Source organism: Leucopleurus acutus, assembly GCF_964270905.1.
Source record: "Leucopleurus acutus genome assembly, chromosome: 21".
Lineage (NCBI taxonomy): Eukaryota > Metazoa > Chordata > Mammalia > Artiodactyla > Delphinidae > Leucopleurus > Leucopleurus acutus.
The window spans coordinates 12,003,474-12,022,036 of NC_139163.1; the positions used below are offsets into that span (position 1 = coordinate 12,003,474).

General features: G+C 49.7%; 1 protein-coding gene across 2 annotated transcripts in view; it reads left to right on the forward strand.

The window, feature by feature from the left end:
* Positions 1–18,563, forward strand: part of WWC2 (WW and C2 domain containing 2) — a 166,505-nt gene that overhangs the window by 124,540 nt on the left and 23,402 nt on the right. For both annotated transcript variants that reach the window (XM_082863903.1, XM_082863904.1), the window contains exons 9-15: positions 3,837–4,079; positions 9,828–9,917; positions 10,989–11,611; positions 14,812–14,941; positions 15,663–15,743; positions 15,837–15,923; positions 18,245–18,437. In XM_082863903.1, the coding sequence (XP_082720029.1) occupies positions 3,837–4,079; positions 9,828–9,917; positions 10,989–11,611; positions 14,812–14,941; positions 15,663–15,743; positions 15,837–15,923; positions 18,245–18,437 (1,447 nt within the window). The remainder of the gene's footprint in view (positions 1–3,836; positions 4,080–9,827; positions 9,918–10,988; positions 11,612–14,811; positions 14,942–15,662; positions 15,744–15,836; positions 15,924–18,244; positions 18,438–18,563) is intronic.

The following is an 18,563-nucleotide window of genomic DNA, read 5'->3' on the forward strand; positions in this document are numbered from 1 at the left end:
TTCATCTTTACTCACGTAGGGACGTCTGCTGGGCGCTCGCCACCATTCTTACCCAGGTCACCCTTCAGATCTTAGAATATAAGGGTTACGGGGTCCCCTCCCCCAAAAGCTGAAGAACAAGGAGAATTAATGAGAAGGGCGGGAATGAAACTTTCCCCTTCATTCTGGAAGAAAGAAGCTTTGAGCTTGTACGGTACTTCCTTACTCACAATTCAAAGTGCGGAGGTTGGTTTCTCAGATAGAAATGTGATACCGTGGCTCAGGTGCAGGGCTTGGTAGCAGCTGAGGAGTCTGAAGGTAAAGAGCTTCAAGCATCTTCCTTGGCTTGAAGGGAAGAGCCCCTGCTGACGTCCTGGGGGATGCTGAGCTGTCTGCTGTGTCACTCACTTCAGGGAGTGTTTCCCTCCTTGACCCTCGCAATTCTTCTTCAGCCCTGCCTCGATAACTTTTTCTTACCTTGTGACTCTGCTGGGGAAGGCCTGGGAGACTCCTCTGTCCTTGCCTCGGTGACAGACTCAGCTGGTTGTCATAATGTAGGAACTGAATTTGTTCTGAGAGAGAGGGTCATACTGATACATTTCATTATTTTCCTTTTAAGAGTGTAAAAATGCTGCTGTTTTATTATTTAGGAAGGCACTGGGTGACAAACCTGCATTATCATGAACGTGAACAGTTCGGCTGAGAACATACTGGGGCATCGTGGCTTCCCACCACAAGGAAGCCCGTAAGATGGATACTGGAATATATCCATTATTATTGGTGACGATGAGAATTTAAAAGTCACTGGCCAGAGTTCTTAGAGGTTGTCTGGCTTTAACAGACTCTCTATTTGATCTGCCTAAATATAATATTTGCCTCTGGGTAGCCTCTGTTACTAATATTAATATTACTTGGTTCTTTGATTTACTGAAAGAACCCGAAGCTTTGTTCCATAAATCATTAACCACGTGAGCTTGAGCAGGTCACTTAGTCTCTCTGAGCAACACTGCACTCGGCTAATTTTAATGCCTATAAAATTTCCCAGGTAGATTATAAATGGCTTGAGGGTAGGAAACATTTTGTTTACTGTATTGTCTGCTTCTCACATGCCAGGCTGATGCTTTGCCCTCAGTAAGGACTGAGAATTGCTCTGTGCTTTTGTGGCCCAGTGATGTGGAAGCCTGTTTGGGGCCCTCTGGCTATAAGCATGCCAGTTCCTGAGCTGCCAGAACTCCTAGGTTCTGACGTAAACAAAGCCAGGATCTGGTGTTCTGGTGTCTGGTTTTCTGAAGGAGAATGGCCATAACTCAGAGTTAACCTTGGGGACCAGGCCTCATGCCCCGGGGCCCTTGGGGTTTGACGCGACTTCCCTTGGGCCAGCTTGAGCTTCTGCTTTACTTTGGCTCCATGTGGAGCTTACACAGCACATCTCCTCCTAGGTGGTCCCGGAAACCTTCATGTTTTCTTGCCCAGAAAGCTATTTCCAAATAAAATTCAAGACCTACCTAATGCCTGATCCCACAAGTAATAGATGCTGTTCTTTCCTTCACTACATCGTTGCTGTCAGTTCAATCGGTTAATACAGTCACATCAAAACTTAAGACATTAGTTCTTTCCCATTTGGTTGCATTGCTGTTCTATTACCATTTGGGGTTTTATTTTAAAGTTTCTAGCGATTCTGACGAGAAGGTAAGTCTCAAGCGTTTATGCATATGTTGAAAACGCTTTTTCTTCCTCAATTCTGAGTAAGACGCGGGTTGTGTTCTCCTGAAACCTGTTTTCTCCTCCAGCTTTTATTTTACGTGCTTAATAAAGCTAATAATGTCTTGCTTAATTTTCCAGTACGTTGGGACAGTTGTTTATGGTTTTGTGGTTAAAGCTGACGAGTAGCTGATGTTACATCTGTCATAAGTGCAGACGATGGGGGAAAATCCGAAGTACATTATGTATGCAGTGCAGTTTAAGATGGCAATTTTATTTGTAACTCATACAAGGAACTTCAGGCAGAAGAATGTGGAACTACTTCCCTTTTTGTCCTGACAACACTTTTTGTTTCGTTTTGGTTTATTTATTTATTTATTTATGGCTGTGTTGGGTCCTCCTTGCTGCACGCATGCCTTCTCTAGTTGCAGCGAGCGGGGGCTACTCTTTGTTGCGGTGCGCGGGCTTCTCATTGCGGTGGCTTCTTGTTGTGGAGCACGGCCTCTAGGTGCGCGGGCTTCAGTAGTTGTGGCACGTGGGCTCAGTAGTTGTGGTGCGCGGGCTCTAGAGTGCAGGCTCGGTAGTTGTGGCGCACGGGCTTAGCTGCTCCGCGGCATGTGGGATCTTCCCGGACCAGGGCTCGAACCCACGTCCCCAGCATTGGCAGGCGGATTCTTAACCACTGCACCACCAGGGAAGTCCCCTGACAACGTTTCTTGTTCAACTTTTTCTTCTCTTCAACAGCTTTTTACATCAGAAAGGGGAGGAAAACGTCTCCCCTTCTCTATCTGTTTTTCATTTTTCTAGTGTGCGCTGTAACAATACGCAGAGTAATCATGCAACATTTTTTAATAGGAATATGGATTCTTCGTGCCAACATCAGTTGTGTTCATAGTTTACCTTGATCTTGTGCTTATGGTCAAAACAGCCAAGTGCCATTTCCCTTGTGAACAATCCCGATCGTCCTCACAGCGCCACAGAGCAAGTTATTTGATTCGGGTGGTCATTCTTATTGAATCAGGAGTTAACTTGACCATTGAGTACGAAGCTCTAGAAGCAGTGACATCTGGGGTCAGCAAAATTATGAAACCGGTGAAGGTTCCCTTTGCCGCGTTTTCCTCCTCCCGCCCCTCCCGGCCCCGTCGCTTCAGCACCTGTTGTCACTCCAGTGGGCCCTGGGTGCTGCTGATAAGTGTGTTCAGAGGAGAGCCGGGTCAGTGCCGTGTGTACAGGGCCAGCCCAGTGAGCGCCCCGTGTGTGCTGTAGACTCCATGCAGACCCTGAGCGGGAAGCGAGTTCACGGTGCACAGCTGAAGAATGTGGGTGGGGGAAGCCGAGCCCTGCCCCCTTTTCCTTGGCGATGCTGTAGCCTTGAGGGACGGACTTGGCTGTGGTACTGCGTGGCCTAGCCCCTGCCCTCTTTTCTCCCCTCTTCCTTCCCTGATTGGCTGATCCCCAGTTGCTGCCAGCCTAGCCTGGGGACAGCGTCTTTACGCAGAGGAACGAGATCTAGAATAATGCACTTCCGGCATCATTTACCAGAGATTCTTTTTTTTTTTTTTTTTTTTTGCTGTACGCGGGCCTCTCACCGCTGTGGCCCCTCCCGTTGCGGAGCACAGGCTCCAGACCCGCAGGGTCAGCGGCCATGGCTCACGGGCCCAGCCGCTCCGCGGCATGTGGGATCTTCCCGGACCGGGGCACGAACCCGTGTCCCCTTCATTGGCAGGCGGACTCCCAACCACTGCGCCACCAGGGAAGCCCTACCAGAGATTCTTTAAAGGAAGCTCTCGGGTGTTCCTCCCGCCACCTCACACAGGCAGGCACACGTCAGGGCTGACCGCCCACGGCCCTCTGCTTTTTAAGCTTCTGTGTACTTTGACCTTCATCCTTTTTCCGGTAGGTAGGTGTGCTTACTCAGTTGTTAAAGGTGGGGAGGATGGATGAGGCAGATAAGAAGTAAGTGTAGCATCCGCTGCCGCTGCCCCGGGACCGCTGCTGCCCCGGGACCGGACCGGACCGGACCGGAGCCTCACACCAGCCATCACGCCCGTCCCTGGGGGGTTAGTCCTGACCGTAGCCCGCCTCGTGTTTTCCCTTCCTTGGGGCTTCTGACTACGTGCACAGCTGTTATTTCATTCTGTCTTATTTTATTTTAGTATGGCCAACTTGAAAATCGAACTGTCGAAACTGGACAGTGAGGCCTGGCCTGGGGCGCTGGACGTTGAGAAGGAGAAGCTGATGCTGATTAACGAGAAAGAAGAACTTCTGAAAGAGCTTCAGTTCGTCACCCCAGAGAAGCGCACCCCGGACGAGCTGGAGAGCCTGGGTGCCGAGAGGCAGCGGCTGGAGAAGGAGCTGCTGTCGGTCCGGGGGGCGCCCAGCCGAGCTCTGGCCGAGAGGTGCGTTCCCCTCCCCGGGCCCCAGGTGGCTAACCTGTGGGGGGATCAGCTGGGCCTCCAGGCCGTTCTCCCTGGTCTGCGGAAATCTCAGAGGCCTCAGCCCTTAGTGGACTGAGGACTTCTTCCTGTAGAGCAGTAAAGCACACCCTGCTTAGTCCCCGTGGTTCCTCTACGCTTTTGGGGAACGTGAAAATGCCTGAGACAGATGTTGAATAACTAAGGAATGTTGACAGAAAACCAGGAATGCAGTCCATCGCTGACCGAGGCTGATAACAGTGGCTGTAAACTATTGCACTCTGATAAGAGAGATTATCTGGACTGTTAGAGCGGCTGAAGCTTCCTATTCTGGGTTTATTACTCACAAGAATGCAAAAGTTTATTGCTTTTCATTTCACAAGGAAAAGACAACTTGCTCCCTTTGATATCTCAACAGGTCACAAAATGTTCACTTGGATTTTGTTTGTCAATTGAAACCCTCCTCTGAAGCAGGAGAAAATATAAAGGAAAATGCTTTAAGCAATTTTCTCATCTTTCTGTGGGAAGGTGTAAATTGATCACTTAATCTAAAAACTCCAGTTCTGTAGGCAGATCAGCTGGACTCTTAAGCAGGGAACCCCTGTGTGTGTTTGCCGTGAGGACACCTGCACAGCAGCCCTGTGTCCAGGCCTTGCTGACTAATGGTCAGACACCTGTTTACCTGTTTCAGCCATAGACCATGTGGCCCTTTAGAACCACTGCGCATCCATCTTTTAGGCCAACAAGTAAGGAGCAGAATGAAGGGAGAGAGATTCACATTTGCGTAACTTCAAGTGACCTGGGAATAAGTTTAAAATACCCACCCATAATCCAGTCACTTTTTTTTTTTAACTTCTTGCCTTCTTGCCTTCTAATTCCTTGTCTTCTATAAATGTTTAAGGTTGTGTGTCAACATAATATCAAAACATTTGAAAAGTGTGGTGGTGGAGGAGACGGGGGAGGGAAGAACCTCTGACATTCCTGGTGAGGTATTAGCGTGAGCACTTGTTTAACCATGTGAGTTAAAATGCTGCTGGAGATAACGCATAGCTACAGCATCACAGCTTTAGGGAGCGTGAAAAAGTATCAAAGGGGGAACCCCCTACAGATGCCATCCTTTCACCATCTTAAATAATTCTCATCACCCACCTGCCCCTGCTTCTCCTCCCCTCCCGCTCTGACATCTCTAGAAGGTGTCAGCAAGGCTGGCCAGGTAGGGAGCCATCCGACCAAGACCACAAGGAACAAAAAGAAAGGGCGAGAAGGCAGAATTCAGTTGTTTTCCTGAATTACCTCGATGTTGTATCTGAGTGTCTGTGTCTGTGTTTCTTAAAGTCCGAGGATAAACGTTTGATAATCATCAGCAAATATGATGAAATGGTTCGCTTTGTGTGGCTCGTAGATAAAACACCAGTGATCTTTTGTGTTATGTCGCCCTTAATAAATGTCATATAATTATACCTGTGTAACGTACGGACATCTGACATCTCAGCTGTCCTACTCTGCAGTATCTGAATCCGGGAAGGGCCCTGCAAGTGGACTTTAAATTTTTTCTGGGAGAGAAAGAAAACAGGCGTGTGTTTCTTCGTTTGAATCAGCTTTTACAGGCATGATGTCTTGTCTTTTTTTTCTTTTTTTGGCCGGGCCACGTGGCATGCGGGATCTTAGCTCCCCGACCAGGGATAGAACCCGTGCCCCCTGCACTGGGAGTGCGGAGTCCTAACCACCGGACTGCCAGGGGAGTCCCTTGTTTGTCTTTTTCATTAGGACTGGAGCTTCAAAAATGACTAACGAAGTAACGTTAAAAATATAGTTTAAGTGCCTAGACTTTGGCTTTTATACTTTTGTTTGCACGCACATAATAACTGTCAAAATTCCAGCAGAAACAGTAGGCTTGATCTCATCCGGAAGAGGAGCTATAAAATATTTATACAAAATAATTCTCTATCTAGTGAGATCCAGCCGTGGGGTTTGAGTCGCACAGGGAGTAATGGGGGCCATCCACGGGTTTGGATGGCCCTCTGACTCACGACCGCGCATGGGCCCACGTCCCACAATTGAGATCTTAGCAGGAAGGGAAATGTGTATGTTTCATATTTGTGATATGTTGGCTGTCTGAGTCATTTGGAAGGGTCAAGTCATTTAGCATTACAGAAAATGGACACCAGCTTCCTCTGTGCTGTCCACGGCCAAAAGCAGAGCCCCGTGATAAACCAGGGTGAGGCTGAGGGACTCACACTTTCTTGCTGAAGCGCCTTGCAGTTTTCTCACTGCTCTCCTTGGCTGCAAAACGGCCCAGCATTCCCTGTGCAAGAGAGCAGAACCCCTGCGAAGTGCACCCGGAGTCCTTCGTTTCCCAGTGGGCACAGCACGGTGGGGCTTTGGGCTTTGTTGGTGGTGGTGGTTTCACTTTACTCCCCATATGCTCTCCCCGTTTCCTACCCTTCACCAACCTCATCGTTTCTTCCCACTGCCTGTGTATACTCCTGCTGTGCTTGTCGTTGCTCTTGAGCTGAAACGGGGTCATCCCCCCAGCCAGAAGGCCCGAGAAGCCCTCTGCAGGCAGTGTATTTCCTCGGTGCTCCAGCAGGAGGTCGAGGGAGACACCTCTGGGAACTTGACATTCACTGTGTCAGACTTAGTTTCATCGCAGAGCAAACGGTGCTTCACCGACCCCAGACCCCCTCCGTTTCTTCTCGGTACCTACACGCCTGTCAGAAAAGCACTTGCTGCTTCCCTCAAATTATCCTGTTTTCCACTTACATTGTGGGTTTCTCATTATTTCAGGGGTGGCCTCAGGCGAGATTCTGAGTCATTGCTGAATTTTGGTCTCTGAAGGAGCTAAACTCACATGAATTTTCAGCCGCTGTGTGAGCTCCCAGAGTCCCCCCAGCTGTGCCCACCAGCCCCGTCCTCAGTGTCGCCTACTCGCGGGACCGCCCGCGGAGACGGAGCTCGCCCCCTAGTGGTCATAAAGCGCATCGGGAACGAGAAATTGCTCTCAAATGAAAAAAAGACTTGTTACACATCCTTCTATTCTTTCCTTAAAGTTATTGAAATTCCTTAAACTCTGTGCTTTCCTGTGGCTGATAAGATCTTAACATTGCTCCTTCCTTTTTCACAAATCTTAGGGGTTTTGCCTTGCATCTTGCCAGGGTGTCTTGTTTCTTAATCATATGAATGTTTTTGCCACTGATTCTGAAAAAGTTCTTATAGCAAGTGGGCGGGGGGTATGAGTGTCATATATTTTTTAATGGAAAAGGAACTTCTTACTTCTGTAGATGACATGGAGGTTTCCCCCTCAGGGCACCGAGGGCAGAGGTGGAGGGTGCAAGGGCCCCCTTGTCTTGTCCAGGGCAGCTGGGCAGGGGTGTGGAACAGCGGGACCGTGGGAGGGGTCTTTCGGGGTCAGGTTGAAGAGGTCTTTCTCACCCAGGAGGAGTAGCAGGACGGGGGCTGGAGAAGGGTGAGGAGAGACAGGGGCGCACCCTCCTGAGGGGGCTGACGTCTCAGCAGTTTCTTCTAGTCCCTGGTCCAGAGGAAGTGGGGGAGGTCATTTCCCAGGAAGGATACCAGGAACCAGCTCCCACTGGGAGAGGCTCTGATTCCATCAGAGACAGAAGGTGCAGTGCTTGACAGAGGACAGCCACAGGGTTGCCGGCAGGGTTTCAGGGAGACACCTCTGGGAACTTGACATTCACTGTGTCAGACTTAGTTTCATCGCAGAGCAAATGGTGCTTCACTGACCCCAGACCCCCTCCGTTTCTTCTCGGTACCTACACGCCTGTCAGACAAGCACTTGCTGCTTCCCCCAAATTATCCTGTTTTCCACTTACATTGTGGGTTTCTCATTATTTCAGGGGTGGCCTTAGGTGAGATTCTGGGTCTTCGTTTCTGTGCGAGGGCTTTCTCTAGTTGCGACGAGCGGGGGCCACTCTTCATCGCGGTGCGCGGGCCTCTCACTGTCGCGGCCTCTCGTTGCGGAGCACAGGCTCCAGACGCGCAGGCTCAGTAGTTGTGGCTCACGGGCCTAGTTGCTCCGCGGCATGTGGGATCTTTCCAGACCAGGGCCCGAACCTGTGTCCCTGCATTGGCAGGCAGATTCTCAACCACTGCGCTACCAGGGAAGCCCCCTACTTTTTGACATTCACTAGACCTCCCCAGAGCCTTCTTTAAGCTTCTTCCAATGACGTGATCTAGACATCTGCAGGGAGGGGACCGGGGAGGGGCGCCGGGCTCTCCAGGCAGCCTGGGTAGAGGAGGGAGAAAGAGCCCGAGCCTGCCCTCCGGGAGCTTAGGGTTCAACTGGGGAACACAGGCCAGGCCTCAGTTCAAGACAACCGGGAAAGGTCTGGAAGGGCAGCAGCTGAGCCATTGCCAGAGGAGGGCCTGGGGGGACCATCACATGTGACTGACTGGAATGGGAAAGATTTGGATTTAAATTTCAGCATGAAACACACTGTGTTGCCCTGAAGCCTCCTTACCATACCAGAAAAGCCTTCATTTTTGTGTGTGGGACTTGGTTTTAAAACTTACTTCAAAAGTGTTGCTCCGGGCTTCCCTGGTGGCGCAGTGGTTAAGAGTCCGCCTGCCGATGCAGGGGACACGGGTTCGTGCCCCGGTCCGGGAGGATCCCCCATGCCGCGGAGCATCTGGGCCCGTGAGCCATGGCCGCTGAGCCTGCACGTCCGGAGCCTGTGCTCCGCAACGGGAGCCATAACAGTGAGCCATAACAGTGAGAGGCCCGCGTACCACAAAAAAAAAAAAAAAAAAAAGTATTGCTCCCGTATCAGGAGGCATGGGTTTTAGTAGATTCGGGGACTTTCTCTGGACCTTTATGTACCTTCTAATTCAGTTAATCTACTTTGAATTAATATTTTTTCCTGGTTGATTTTTGTTTATATTTAGGAGATTAAAAAAAAACGTGGTGGTTTTCTGGGTCCCATTCTGCTCATTTCAATGTCTAAAACTCCTGACACAGACAGTATACTTGATATATTTAAAAATGGCTTACTCAAGTACACAATTCCATAATACTCAGATTTTTTTTTTCTAAAAAATCCTCATAAAACTTGTTCAGCTGAATGTGGATGAAATTTCATGAAAATCCAGTACAGGTGATGAGAGGTGCCGTCGATGGGAAAGGAAATCACTTTTATGTCTTTTTCTTGCTTAAACAGTTAAGCCCAAATTAGCTCACACTGGCAATATGGACTAATTTGTTTCTTCATCGCCAACATTCTCATCAAAATACCATTGGAATTTTTATCACTAACTATGATTTTGGAACAGCCCTTACCAAGTTCAGTACTCAGATGATCTTTTCTAATTCCCCGTTATTGCAGTCAAGTGTTTTAGTAACGGAAGCTCAAGTCTCAGGCCTGCAGAAGGCTCTTTAATCTTTGTTCGTTTTTTTCGTTGTTCTTTTCCTCCCCACTGTCTTCCCCTAACCTGTAAGAGCGTGAGGTGTTCTTACGCATTTAAGAAAACTTTAGACTACCAACATTTTACAAGTTCTCAGTAATGCCGGCCGTTTGGTGCAGTCCTTCGCCCAGTGGCCGTGGACGGCTCCGCCCACTTTCCTTCTGGCAGGTGGCTCTGTTTTCTCTGTGTCGAGTTCATTTGGATCTCACAAGGGGAAAATAATAAGGATCTTTCTTTTCTTTCAGAATCTTTCTTTTCCTGCTTGGTCATAATTCTGTGAAAATAAATTCATTTCTTTTTCTTGTCTAGATTGAAATTGGAAGAGCGAAGGAAAGAGCTGCTACAGAAACTTGAAGAAACTACTAAATTAACTACATATTTGCATTCACAACTTAAAAAGTAAGCCTGTTTGGTTCTTGAGGGGAACATTTTTGTTGACTGCATCCAGGCATGTTGTAGTTCATCTTTGATTACTTTTCTCTTTATTTTCAATGACTTAAAAGTAGGAAAATTGTTATACTAATACAATTAAAACTCGGGTGACCACATTTAAAGATGCAGGGATTTGGGTTTGGTTTATTTTTGTTTCATGAACCCCAAGGTCCTTTTTGGAACATGTTTGAAATGTGTTGGGAAGAAGATGTATTTCAACTATCAGGACATACTTAGGAAAATGACACATTTCTCCGCGTCATCCCTTCTTTTAAAAAGGGAAGGTGGGGGAGATTTGCCTGAAAATATACATCCTGAAATATACATAGAAAGAGGAGGAAGGCAGTGAGCCCAGGGGCCTTTGTCTTTAGAAGCTGGCCTCTTCCTTTCTCAAAATAAAAAGTTTGATTCTTTAAAAGTAGAGTCACTGCATTAACCCTTCATGCTGTTGGGTTCATTACACCTCCCTCCCACTTCTGTATTTTTTCTTAGTCTGCCATGTGCTTTTTTTTTTTGCGGTACGCGGGCCTCTCACTGCTGTGGCCTCTCCCGTTGCGTAGCACAGGCTCCGGACGCGCTGGCTCAGCGGCCATGGCTCACAGGCCCAGCTGCTCCGCGGCATGTGGGATCTTCCTGGACCGGGGCACGAACCCGTGTCCCTGCATCGGCAGGCAGACTCTCAACCACTGCGCCACCAGGGAAGCCCAACTTCTGTATTTTTTAATTGCATAGTTGCTTCTGGATATTTATGCAGGTAGATTTATCAATAGGTATTTGATCGCTTTTTAAAATTTTTGTAACTTTTGCACAAGGGGGATGATTTTTAATGGTAGGATTGCTGCTTAAAGAGTCTTTAGAGAGTCAGGTTGGAAGCATTCACGAATAAGCTTGGACACGTGTGGGGTGACAGCAAGTTCTCTTACCCCGGTCGTTGACTCTGCTCTTTGGTGTCACTGGGTTTCTCTCCTCTCGGCCCGAAGGAGCCGGCAGGGGTCTCCACATCATCCCGGTTTTTACAGCTGTGCTTTCCCCTCCCAGCCTCTCCGCCAGCACGCTGTCCATGTCGTCCGGGAGCAGCCTGGGCTCGTTGGCCTCCAGCCGGGGGTCTCTGAACACGTCCAGCAGAGGGTCCCTCAACTCCCTCAGCTCCAGCGAGCTCTACTACACCAGTCAGGGCGACCAGCTGGACCCGGATTATCAGTATAAACTGGACTTCCTCCTGCAGGAGAAAGGTGGCTACATTCCTTCCGGACCCATCACCACCATCCACGAACACGAAGTGGCCAAGTCCCCCAGCCAGCCTGGCCGGAGCGGTCCCTGTGTGGCAGCGGCCGCGGCCCCGGGCCGCGCCCCCGCCCTGCCCGAGGCCCCCACGTCCGTGGCGTCCCTGTCCTCCCGGTCCTCCCTTTCCTCCCTGTCCCCGCCGGGCTCTCCCTTGGTCTCAGAAGGCACGTTCCCCCTGTCTCCCCACGACGTCGTCCCTCTCCATCACTTCTCTGCTGACCTTGAGGACTGTGAATTGAGCAGCCACTTTGCAGACATTGGCCTCGGAGAAGATCAGCCGTTGCTGGACTCTGACCCGGGAGGAGCGCCCCCGTCTCTCTCAGAGGATAAGGACCTCACCGAACGCGCCAGGGCGCTGCCGCATGAAGGGCCTGCAGGTAAACGGAGACCCTTGCTCTCACGCATCCCTCTTGACCGTTTCACGGAGAGTGACTGGAGATTACTTTTTCCACGGAAACAAAGGGTATATGTCCCCCTTCTCTTTCTGCTGCTCTTTTTTCATTTTGGCTTCATTTGGGAGAGAATGTTTATTAATAAACCTGCACATTTTTTCTTGATCAAACGCAAATCCCCTTCCGTATTTGATAGATTTAATCATCGAGCATCCACTCTGTTGTGTAGAACCCCACTGTGTATGGCATCTGCCCGGGAACACATTTTGTGAACGTACTTCGTGCTTGCAAATAGGTTCTGGTTCTGAAATAGCAAGAAAGGGAAGAGGACCTTCTTTTCAAACTTGGCCTAAAACAGATGAAAACCAAGGCAATTAGCATACCAGCTAATTAGTACCAAGGTTCAATGTTTAGGTTGCTGTGGGAATTCTATATAAATAACGATGAGTTTTGTTTCATGCCGGACTCTCCCTCTCTGCGGAAGGTTACTGGGGAGAAAGGTGGATTCCCGTGCGTGGTGTCACCCTGCCCTCTTGTGGCCACGGTACTAGTTGCAGCCCAAGAGAGCGCAGCGGCCTGAGTCCTTACTGCTGCACCTGTGCTCACAGAGACCCAGACAGAGGGAGGATTTAATATTTTTAATTGTTTGCCGTTGCAAGGCAGAAGGTTTTACTCTACTAGATGTGGTTGTAAGGAGAACGGGGTGGTGCCTTGTTTGGCAGGTGATCGCAGTTGGGCTCCGAGGAGCTGGCCCCAAACCAAATGAGAAACAAAGTCCAGTGCTGGTCCCAGGAGGCCTGCTCAGAGCCACACAGGCCCCTGCGCGTCGACAGCGCAGGAGAACACAGGCTCTTTAGGAGGATTTTCCTGCTGTTTCCGTAAGCATATTTATTTTGTCCTTTTGGTCCTCGGAATTCTAGGTATTAATCGATTGGCCATTTCAGATGTTTAGAGAGGTAGAGGGATCCATCTCGTTTGTGTGGTTTCAAACACTGAGGACTGAGCCACCGCCTGCCAGTGGCCTGGGGCAGAGACAGCGTAGGAGATGCTGTGTGGTTTGTGTGCTGCCCGCCTGGCAGGTGCCAACAAGGGATGTGTTGTTGGAATAATAACCGCAAAGAAAATAGCACAGGAGCGCCGCTTACCTAATGGCTCCAGCAGAGCAGAAACCTGCCTTGGGGCCTTGCGCGTGGCCCGGCGCGTGCTGCCCCTGAGGCCAGTCCGGACTGCCCTTGCGTCGCAGGGGCCCCGTAGGCCGGCCGTGCTCCGGCGAGCACGTCACCCGGTCTCTCGGGCTTGTTGTTCCTCATCTGCAAAGCGGGCACGAGGCAGTATCTACCTTGTGGGGTGCTGGAAGGGTTAGCGCTCTCGTAGTGCCTGGGAAGCACCCAGCCGCACCTGGTTCTCGGCACTCAGCTCACAGTAATTAATGTTAACTGTATGACACTAAGGAGTACAAAAACTCTGCTAAACCCAGTTCCTGTCACAAACCACCGACATGCACGAAAGGACAGAGCAAGGGAGAAAGAAGGAAGAAAGTGGACACTCTTCTGTGCTTTGGACCTGAAGGATCTTACAGTTCTTGAGCATTTCAAAGCTGTTTTTGCTCTTCATGTACTTGGAGTGTTCTCTAGTGACCACCTGTCCACATTCAGTCAGTTTGGAGGGGCCAGTAAATGAGGCTGCGTGCTGGTGAAGCACGAGGTGAGGGAGAGGACCTCCCGGGGTCTGCCCCGCCTGGCCGTCCTGAGGCACCGACGTCCCTGCGCTTCCCGCAGTGTCCGACGCCTCGCTCCCTACCCTTGATCTGCTCCCGTGTCTGTCTGAGGGGTCTGTGCCTGCAGAATGGTATCTCCAGAGTGTCTATGAAACAACGTTTAACTTTTTAAATGCACGTTAGTTAGAAAACAGCTGTTAAAAAGTCACACTAGGGGAAAATATATCCAAGAGCTTTGTTTGCAAGTAATATTCAGTTTCACATGTGAAAACAACCGAAAGCATATATTTATAACCCTAAAGACTAATTCTCTCCAGGTCAGGTCAGCGACACTCAGTCCGTGGGGGGGATGTCTGACCTTGGCATGGGGGCAGGTGGCTCGTGATAGTGACTCTGGTCACCTGTCAGTGCTCTAGACTCTTGTTCAGCTAAAGTTGAGTTCCTTTTATATACATTTGACTGTCCAGCACCAGTCCCTGCTGGATGGCAGAAATCAAGTTGGAATAACTCCGAAGTCCTTCCGCAGTCAGTCTCTGTCATTGTCAAAGTCAATTTCAGGCTGCTGTGGTTATTCCTGGGGGTAATCAATAAATCACGTCATCACCTTCACCCCTCACAAAGAGGGGTGGGCGGAGAGAAGACACTTCATCATCGGGGAAAAAGCATTCCCACTGCCAGAAATAAAAGGGAAAATGCAGCAATCAACCCTGTAATCTGAAGCCTTAAAATTTAAACATCTTCACAAGATGTAAAGTCGTGACTCAGAAGGGGGGCGAAATGCATACCAATATTGATCCCGATCGCCTGCCTGAGGATGAAAGAACGCCATGGGCTTGCAGCTTATTACACAGGAACACCGCTTTAAACGAGGCTCCCTGCTCTCTGCAGGTTGCCGGGGTATGAATATGAGTCAGAGATCAAAAGTTAAGTGGTGGTTGGTGAAGATTCAGTAGCACAACGTTTTTAATGGTATTAGCCAGTGAGGAATTCTGTAAGTCAAAGACTCTCTCTTTAATTTCTATTAGAGCAGCAGCTCAGGAGAGGGAGGCTGGAGAGAAGGGGCGAGCAAAAGAGGCGGAAACCTTTCTCTCCATTGAGCGCTAGAAGCTCTCTCATAGAAACGTCTCCAGTACTTGAGGGAGGCAGACAGCTTCTTACCCGCGACTGCGACTGTGTTCTCTGCAGCGCGTACCGAGAAGGGGGAGGCAAGGGGCCCGGGAGAAAGTGTGCAATTGATCCCTTCCCTTAAAATATCCAGGACAGAGGAACAGCCGATTCTTTCTCAAATAACTGGCATCCCAGGAACCTTATAAGTCACAGTGCCTGGAATCCTTCACTTCTGTTGATTTGAATAGTAGCATCCTTGATTCTCAGGTCGAAAGTTCGTTTTGGATTTCTCAGAACCAAACTATGTGTGCATTTTGTACTTAACTTTTTCTAATTAGTGCTGTCACTCTCCCCTCCCTAGATGTGGAAAAATCATTACCAAAAAGAAGAGGAATCCACTTGCTTGGGGAGAAAACCACTTGCGTGTCGGCTGCGGTCTCGGATGAGTCTGTGGCCGGGGACAGCGGGGTCTACGAAGCTTTCGTGAAACAGTAAGGACCCAGCGCGGTGCCCTCTCCGCGCAGCCGGGCGCGGGGTGACAGACGCTAGCGCGCTGCCCTTATTCCACTCTCTGCAGGGGAAAGGGCTGTAGGCATTAAAGAAGTGGCAGGCTGAAAATTCCAGGGATACCAGAACATCCCATCAGCAGGGAAAGGAGGAACAGGCCGATATGCTCAAAGGCAGCCGAGCCTCTTAGAGACGTAAACTCGTTTTTAATGAGAGCATTGCAGGGCTTGCCCAGTGCCTGGTTGGCGCGTCGTGAAGCGTTTCGTGTATGCAGATTTCGGAAAGCCTGGTGTATCTGGGGTACCATACACCCCGGGGAGGCTCTGGAAGCCCAGGCACCAGAAAGTCGTTCCCCTCAAGGCCCCGACGCAGACTCCTTGACAAGGTGAAGCAAGACTTTTACAAGTGAGCTTGCACTGGGGTCAGGTCCACTGGCTAGTAGAGGAGTGCTGTTTTTTGTTTTGTTTTGTTTTGTTTTTAGCTATGCCGTGTGGCTTGCACAGTCTTAGTCCCCTGCCCAGGAATGGAACCCGTGCCCCCTGCTTTGGGAGTGCAGAGTCCTAACCACTGGACCACTAGTGAAGTCCTGAGGAATCTGTTAGTTCAGGTTTCCATTCAGAATCAGTCAGTGGCAGACAGCAACCATAGCTCTGCACGTTTCCGTTCACGAACGTTCACCTGCACCTGCTGTTTCCCTGCCCCCAGGCCCAGTGAAGTCGAAGATGTCCTGTACAGTGAGGAGGACGTCGCCGTCACGGAGACGGCCCAGGTGCAGATCGGACTCAGGTGCGGACGTGCGCAGGAAGGGGCGCGTCTCGCCTCCGTGCGGTGACAAGTGGCCCATACTCTTCCTTATCTCATCAGCTTCTCTTTTGACAGATATGATGCAAAAAGGTCAAGTTTCATGGTGATTGTAGCACAACTCCGAAATCTTCATGCCTTCCTGATACCTCACACTTCAAAAGTGTAAGTAAAATCAGTGGAGGACAAATCAAAGAACTTAAGATTGTCCATATGAGAATCTTCCATCTTAATGTAGCAATTCATCCAAGTGAAGATGTGGGAAAGACATAGCAGGGCTGACTGTGTCTTAATCGGCACTAGATAAAGGCGAAGAGGGGGTGATACGGGCCGATCCCCTCCTTTGGTTTTATGAACCGTGCAGGGAGGAGGGAGGGCATGTGGGGGAGTGGCTTGATCACCCCAGAGAGCCCGCTTCCCAGCACTGAGGTTAGGGATACCTGTCAGTAGTGTTCAGGGAGGACCGGCTGGTGATACCATTCGTGACTTCCCCCTCCTGATAAGTATGCTGAGATCTCGGAGCACACCGTGGACAGCCTTTTAATCTTCGAGTGGCCTGTCAGGGAAAGGACAGATCTGCCAGGGATCGAATGTGTGAACAGGGAGAGCCAACCCGCAAGTCCAGGCAAAACTACAGAATCCCCCAAGAACACGCGCTTGCACAAAGCCCCTGATGTCGGGATGGGGCTGCCGGCAAACGTCCCGCCCCTGCCAGAGCAGGGCGCTCGCAGGACGTCACAGGTGGCCTCCAGAGTGCGAGGCCAGGCCTCTGCTCCTGGCTGCCCTGCGGTCGCTTGTCTGCCTGGCCTAACCCCTCCTGAGCGCATGGCAACGTGTTCTTAAACCCGTAACGAAAGCCTCGGCCTAAATATGGACACTGCTCAAGACGACAACTAGCATGAAATATCCTCAGAGTCGTTCTTTCTTTCTCCTAACGTCAAACCTGTTTTTTTTGATTATTAATGACAACAAGCAGAGTTGATGCGTCAGTGGGTTGGCGGCGGCCACAGGGTCTCTGTGAGTGACCCCCAACCCCCTCCCCAGCAGCAGAACGAGAGGAAAAGCACCCCAACTTTCCTTCCCCTATGCCTTTGCTTCCTAACCCTGTAAAGTCTCACTTTCTTCACTCGGAACCATTTGAGGATGGTGTAAGTGGTTAGGCCACCGGGACAAGGTGAACTGAGTCTGGAGAAACAGAACATCCCGTCCCTCCCGCCCGCCTCTCTAAAATACCTCCCTTTGCTGCTTTTCCATGAAGGCAGGGAAAGAAGATTTCTTCTGCTGCATCTCCAGCCTTAACGACTGTGGCCCAGGGTCCACTAGGTTTTTAATGCTGAATCTCCATAATCAATGTTGATACAAACTACGGAAATAATGTGGCCTTCCTCCGTTCTTCATGTGACTTTACAGTTTTTATAATTGGAGAAAGATGCTCTTTAGAATATGAATTAGAAAGCCTGGAAATGGGGGACTGGGGAGGAATTTAATGGGTGTTCTCTTTCTGGTATTTAGAAGAAGATACCTCATGCTATTTCCAGGAATTGTCAATCCTCGTGTAATGCGTGCTCAGAAAACTCACTTTTAAAGTAGCATTACTACCAAATGTAAAATAGCTAGCTAGTGGGAAGCAGCTGCATAGCACAGGGAGATCAGCTCCATGCTGTGTGACCACCTAGAGGGGTGGGATAGGGTGGGTGGGAGGGAGGGAGACGCAAAAGGGAGGGGATATGGGGATATATGTACACGTATAGCTGATTCACTTTGTTATACGGCAGAAACTAACACACCACTGTAAAGCAACGATACTCCAATAAAGATGCTAAAAAAGAGAGTAAAACTAAAATAAATAAAATAAAGTAGTATTAGAAGTTATTGTTTATCTCTGACGCTTCCTCAAAATATGACAAAGCATAAAACGGTTTGTCATATCTGAGACTTCTGAGATGCTAGGCAGTGCTTTTTTTGAACTTTTAAAATTCATCTGTTTTAAATTTTCTTAACAGTGTGCTACTAGCGTTTCTTTCCCTCTAGTAGGATAACGTGTTCCATTCCTGGGGAATGACCATCAGCAGTTCTTGTTTAATATGCAGGATGAGTGTTCTTTGGGACAAAGTCACCCGTGTCTACTTGGTGTGTTCCTGCTTTCCTGGGTTCAGGTGGCAGTCACTGTGGAATGGTCAGGACACGGGCAGGTGGGACGTAAATCCGTCTGCCCCGTGGTCTTCGTTCCTCTCACTTCCCTACCACGTGCCTTTGCTGCAGCCCCGGGGCGGGTGGCAGGCTCGGCCTTGCATGATCGGAGCACCGGCGGGTTAAGAACAGAGCCTCCGTGCCCCTGAGCATGACGACCGTGGTGGCAGCAGAGCTTTGGGTTGAGACGAAGTCCGTGTCCCTGTGCTTCTCTCCCAGGCAGATACTTTCAAACACCAGCTGTGAATCCAATATAATTGAACCAGTGAAATCCATTTCATCCTTGTTCTTTGCAGATACTTCAGAGTTGCTCTGCTTCCCTCCTCAACTGATGTCAGCTGTCTGTTTCGAACGAAAGTCCATCCAGCTGCGGAGTCCCTGTTATTCGGTGATGTGTTCAGAGTGGCCATCTCCCAGACAGCCCTGCAGCAGAAGACGCTGAGGGTGGATCTGTGCTCTGTCAGTAAACACCAAAGGGAAGAGTGCCTGGTAGGACTTTTCATCATCTCCATCATCAGATAACACTATCGGATATTCTGGGAATAATTTTCTAGTTGTTGTTTTGCCAGCCTCGATACTTCTACCGATCTGCCCAATGCCTCAGACACACCCAAC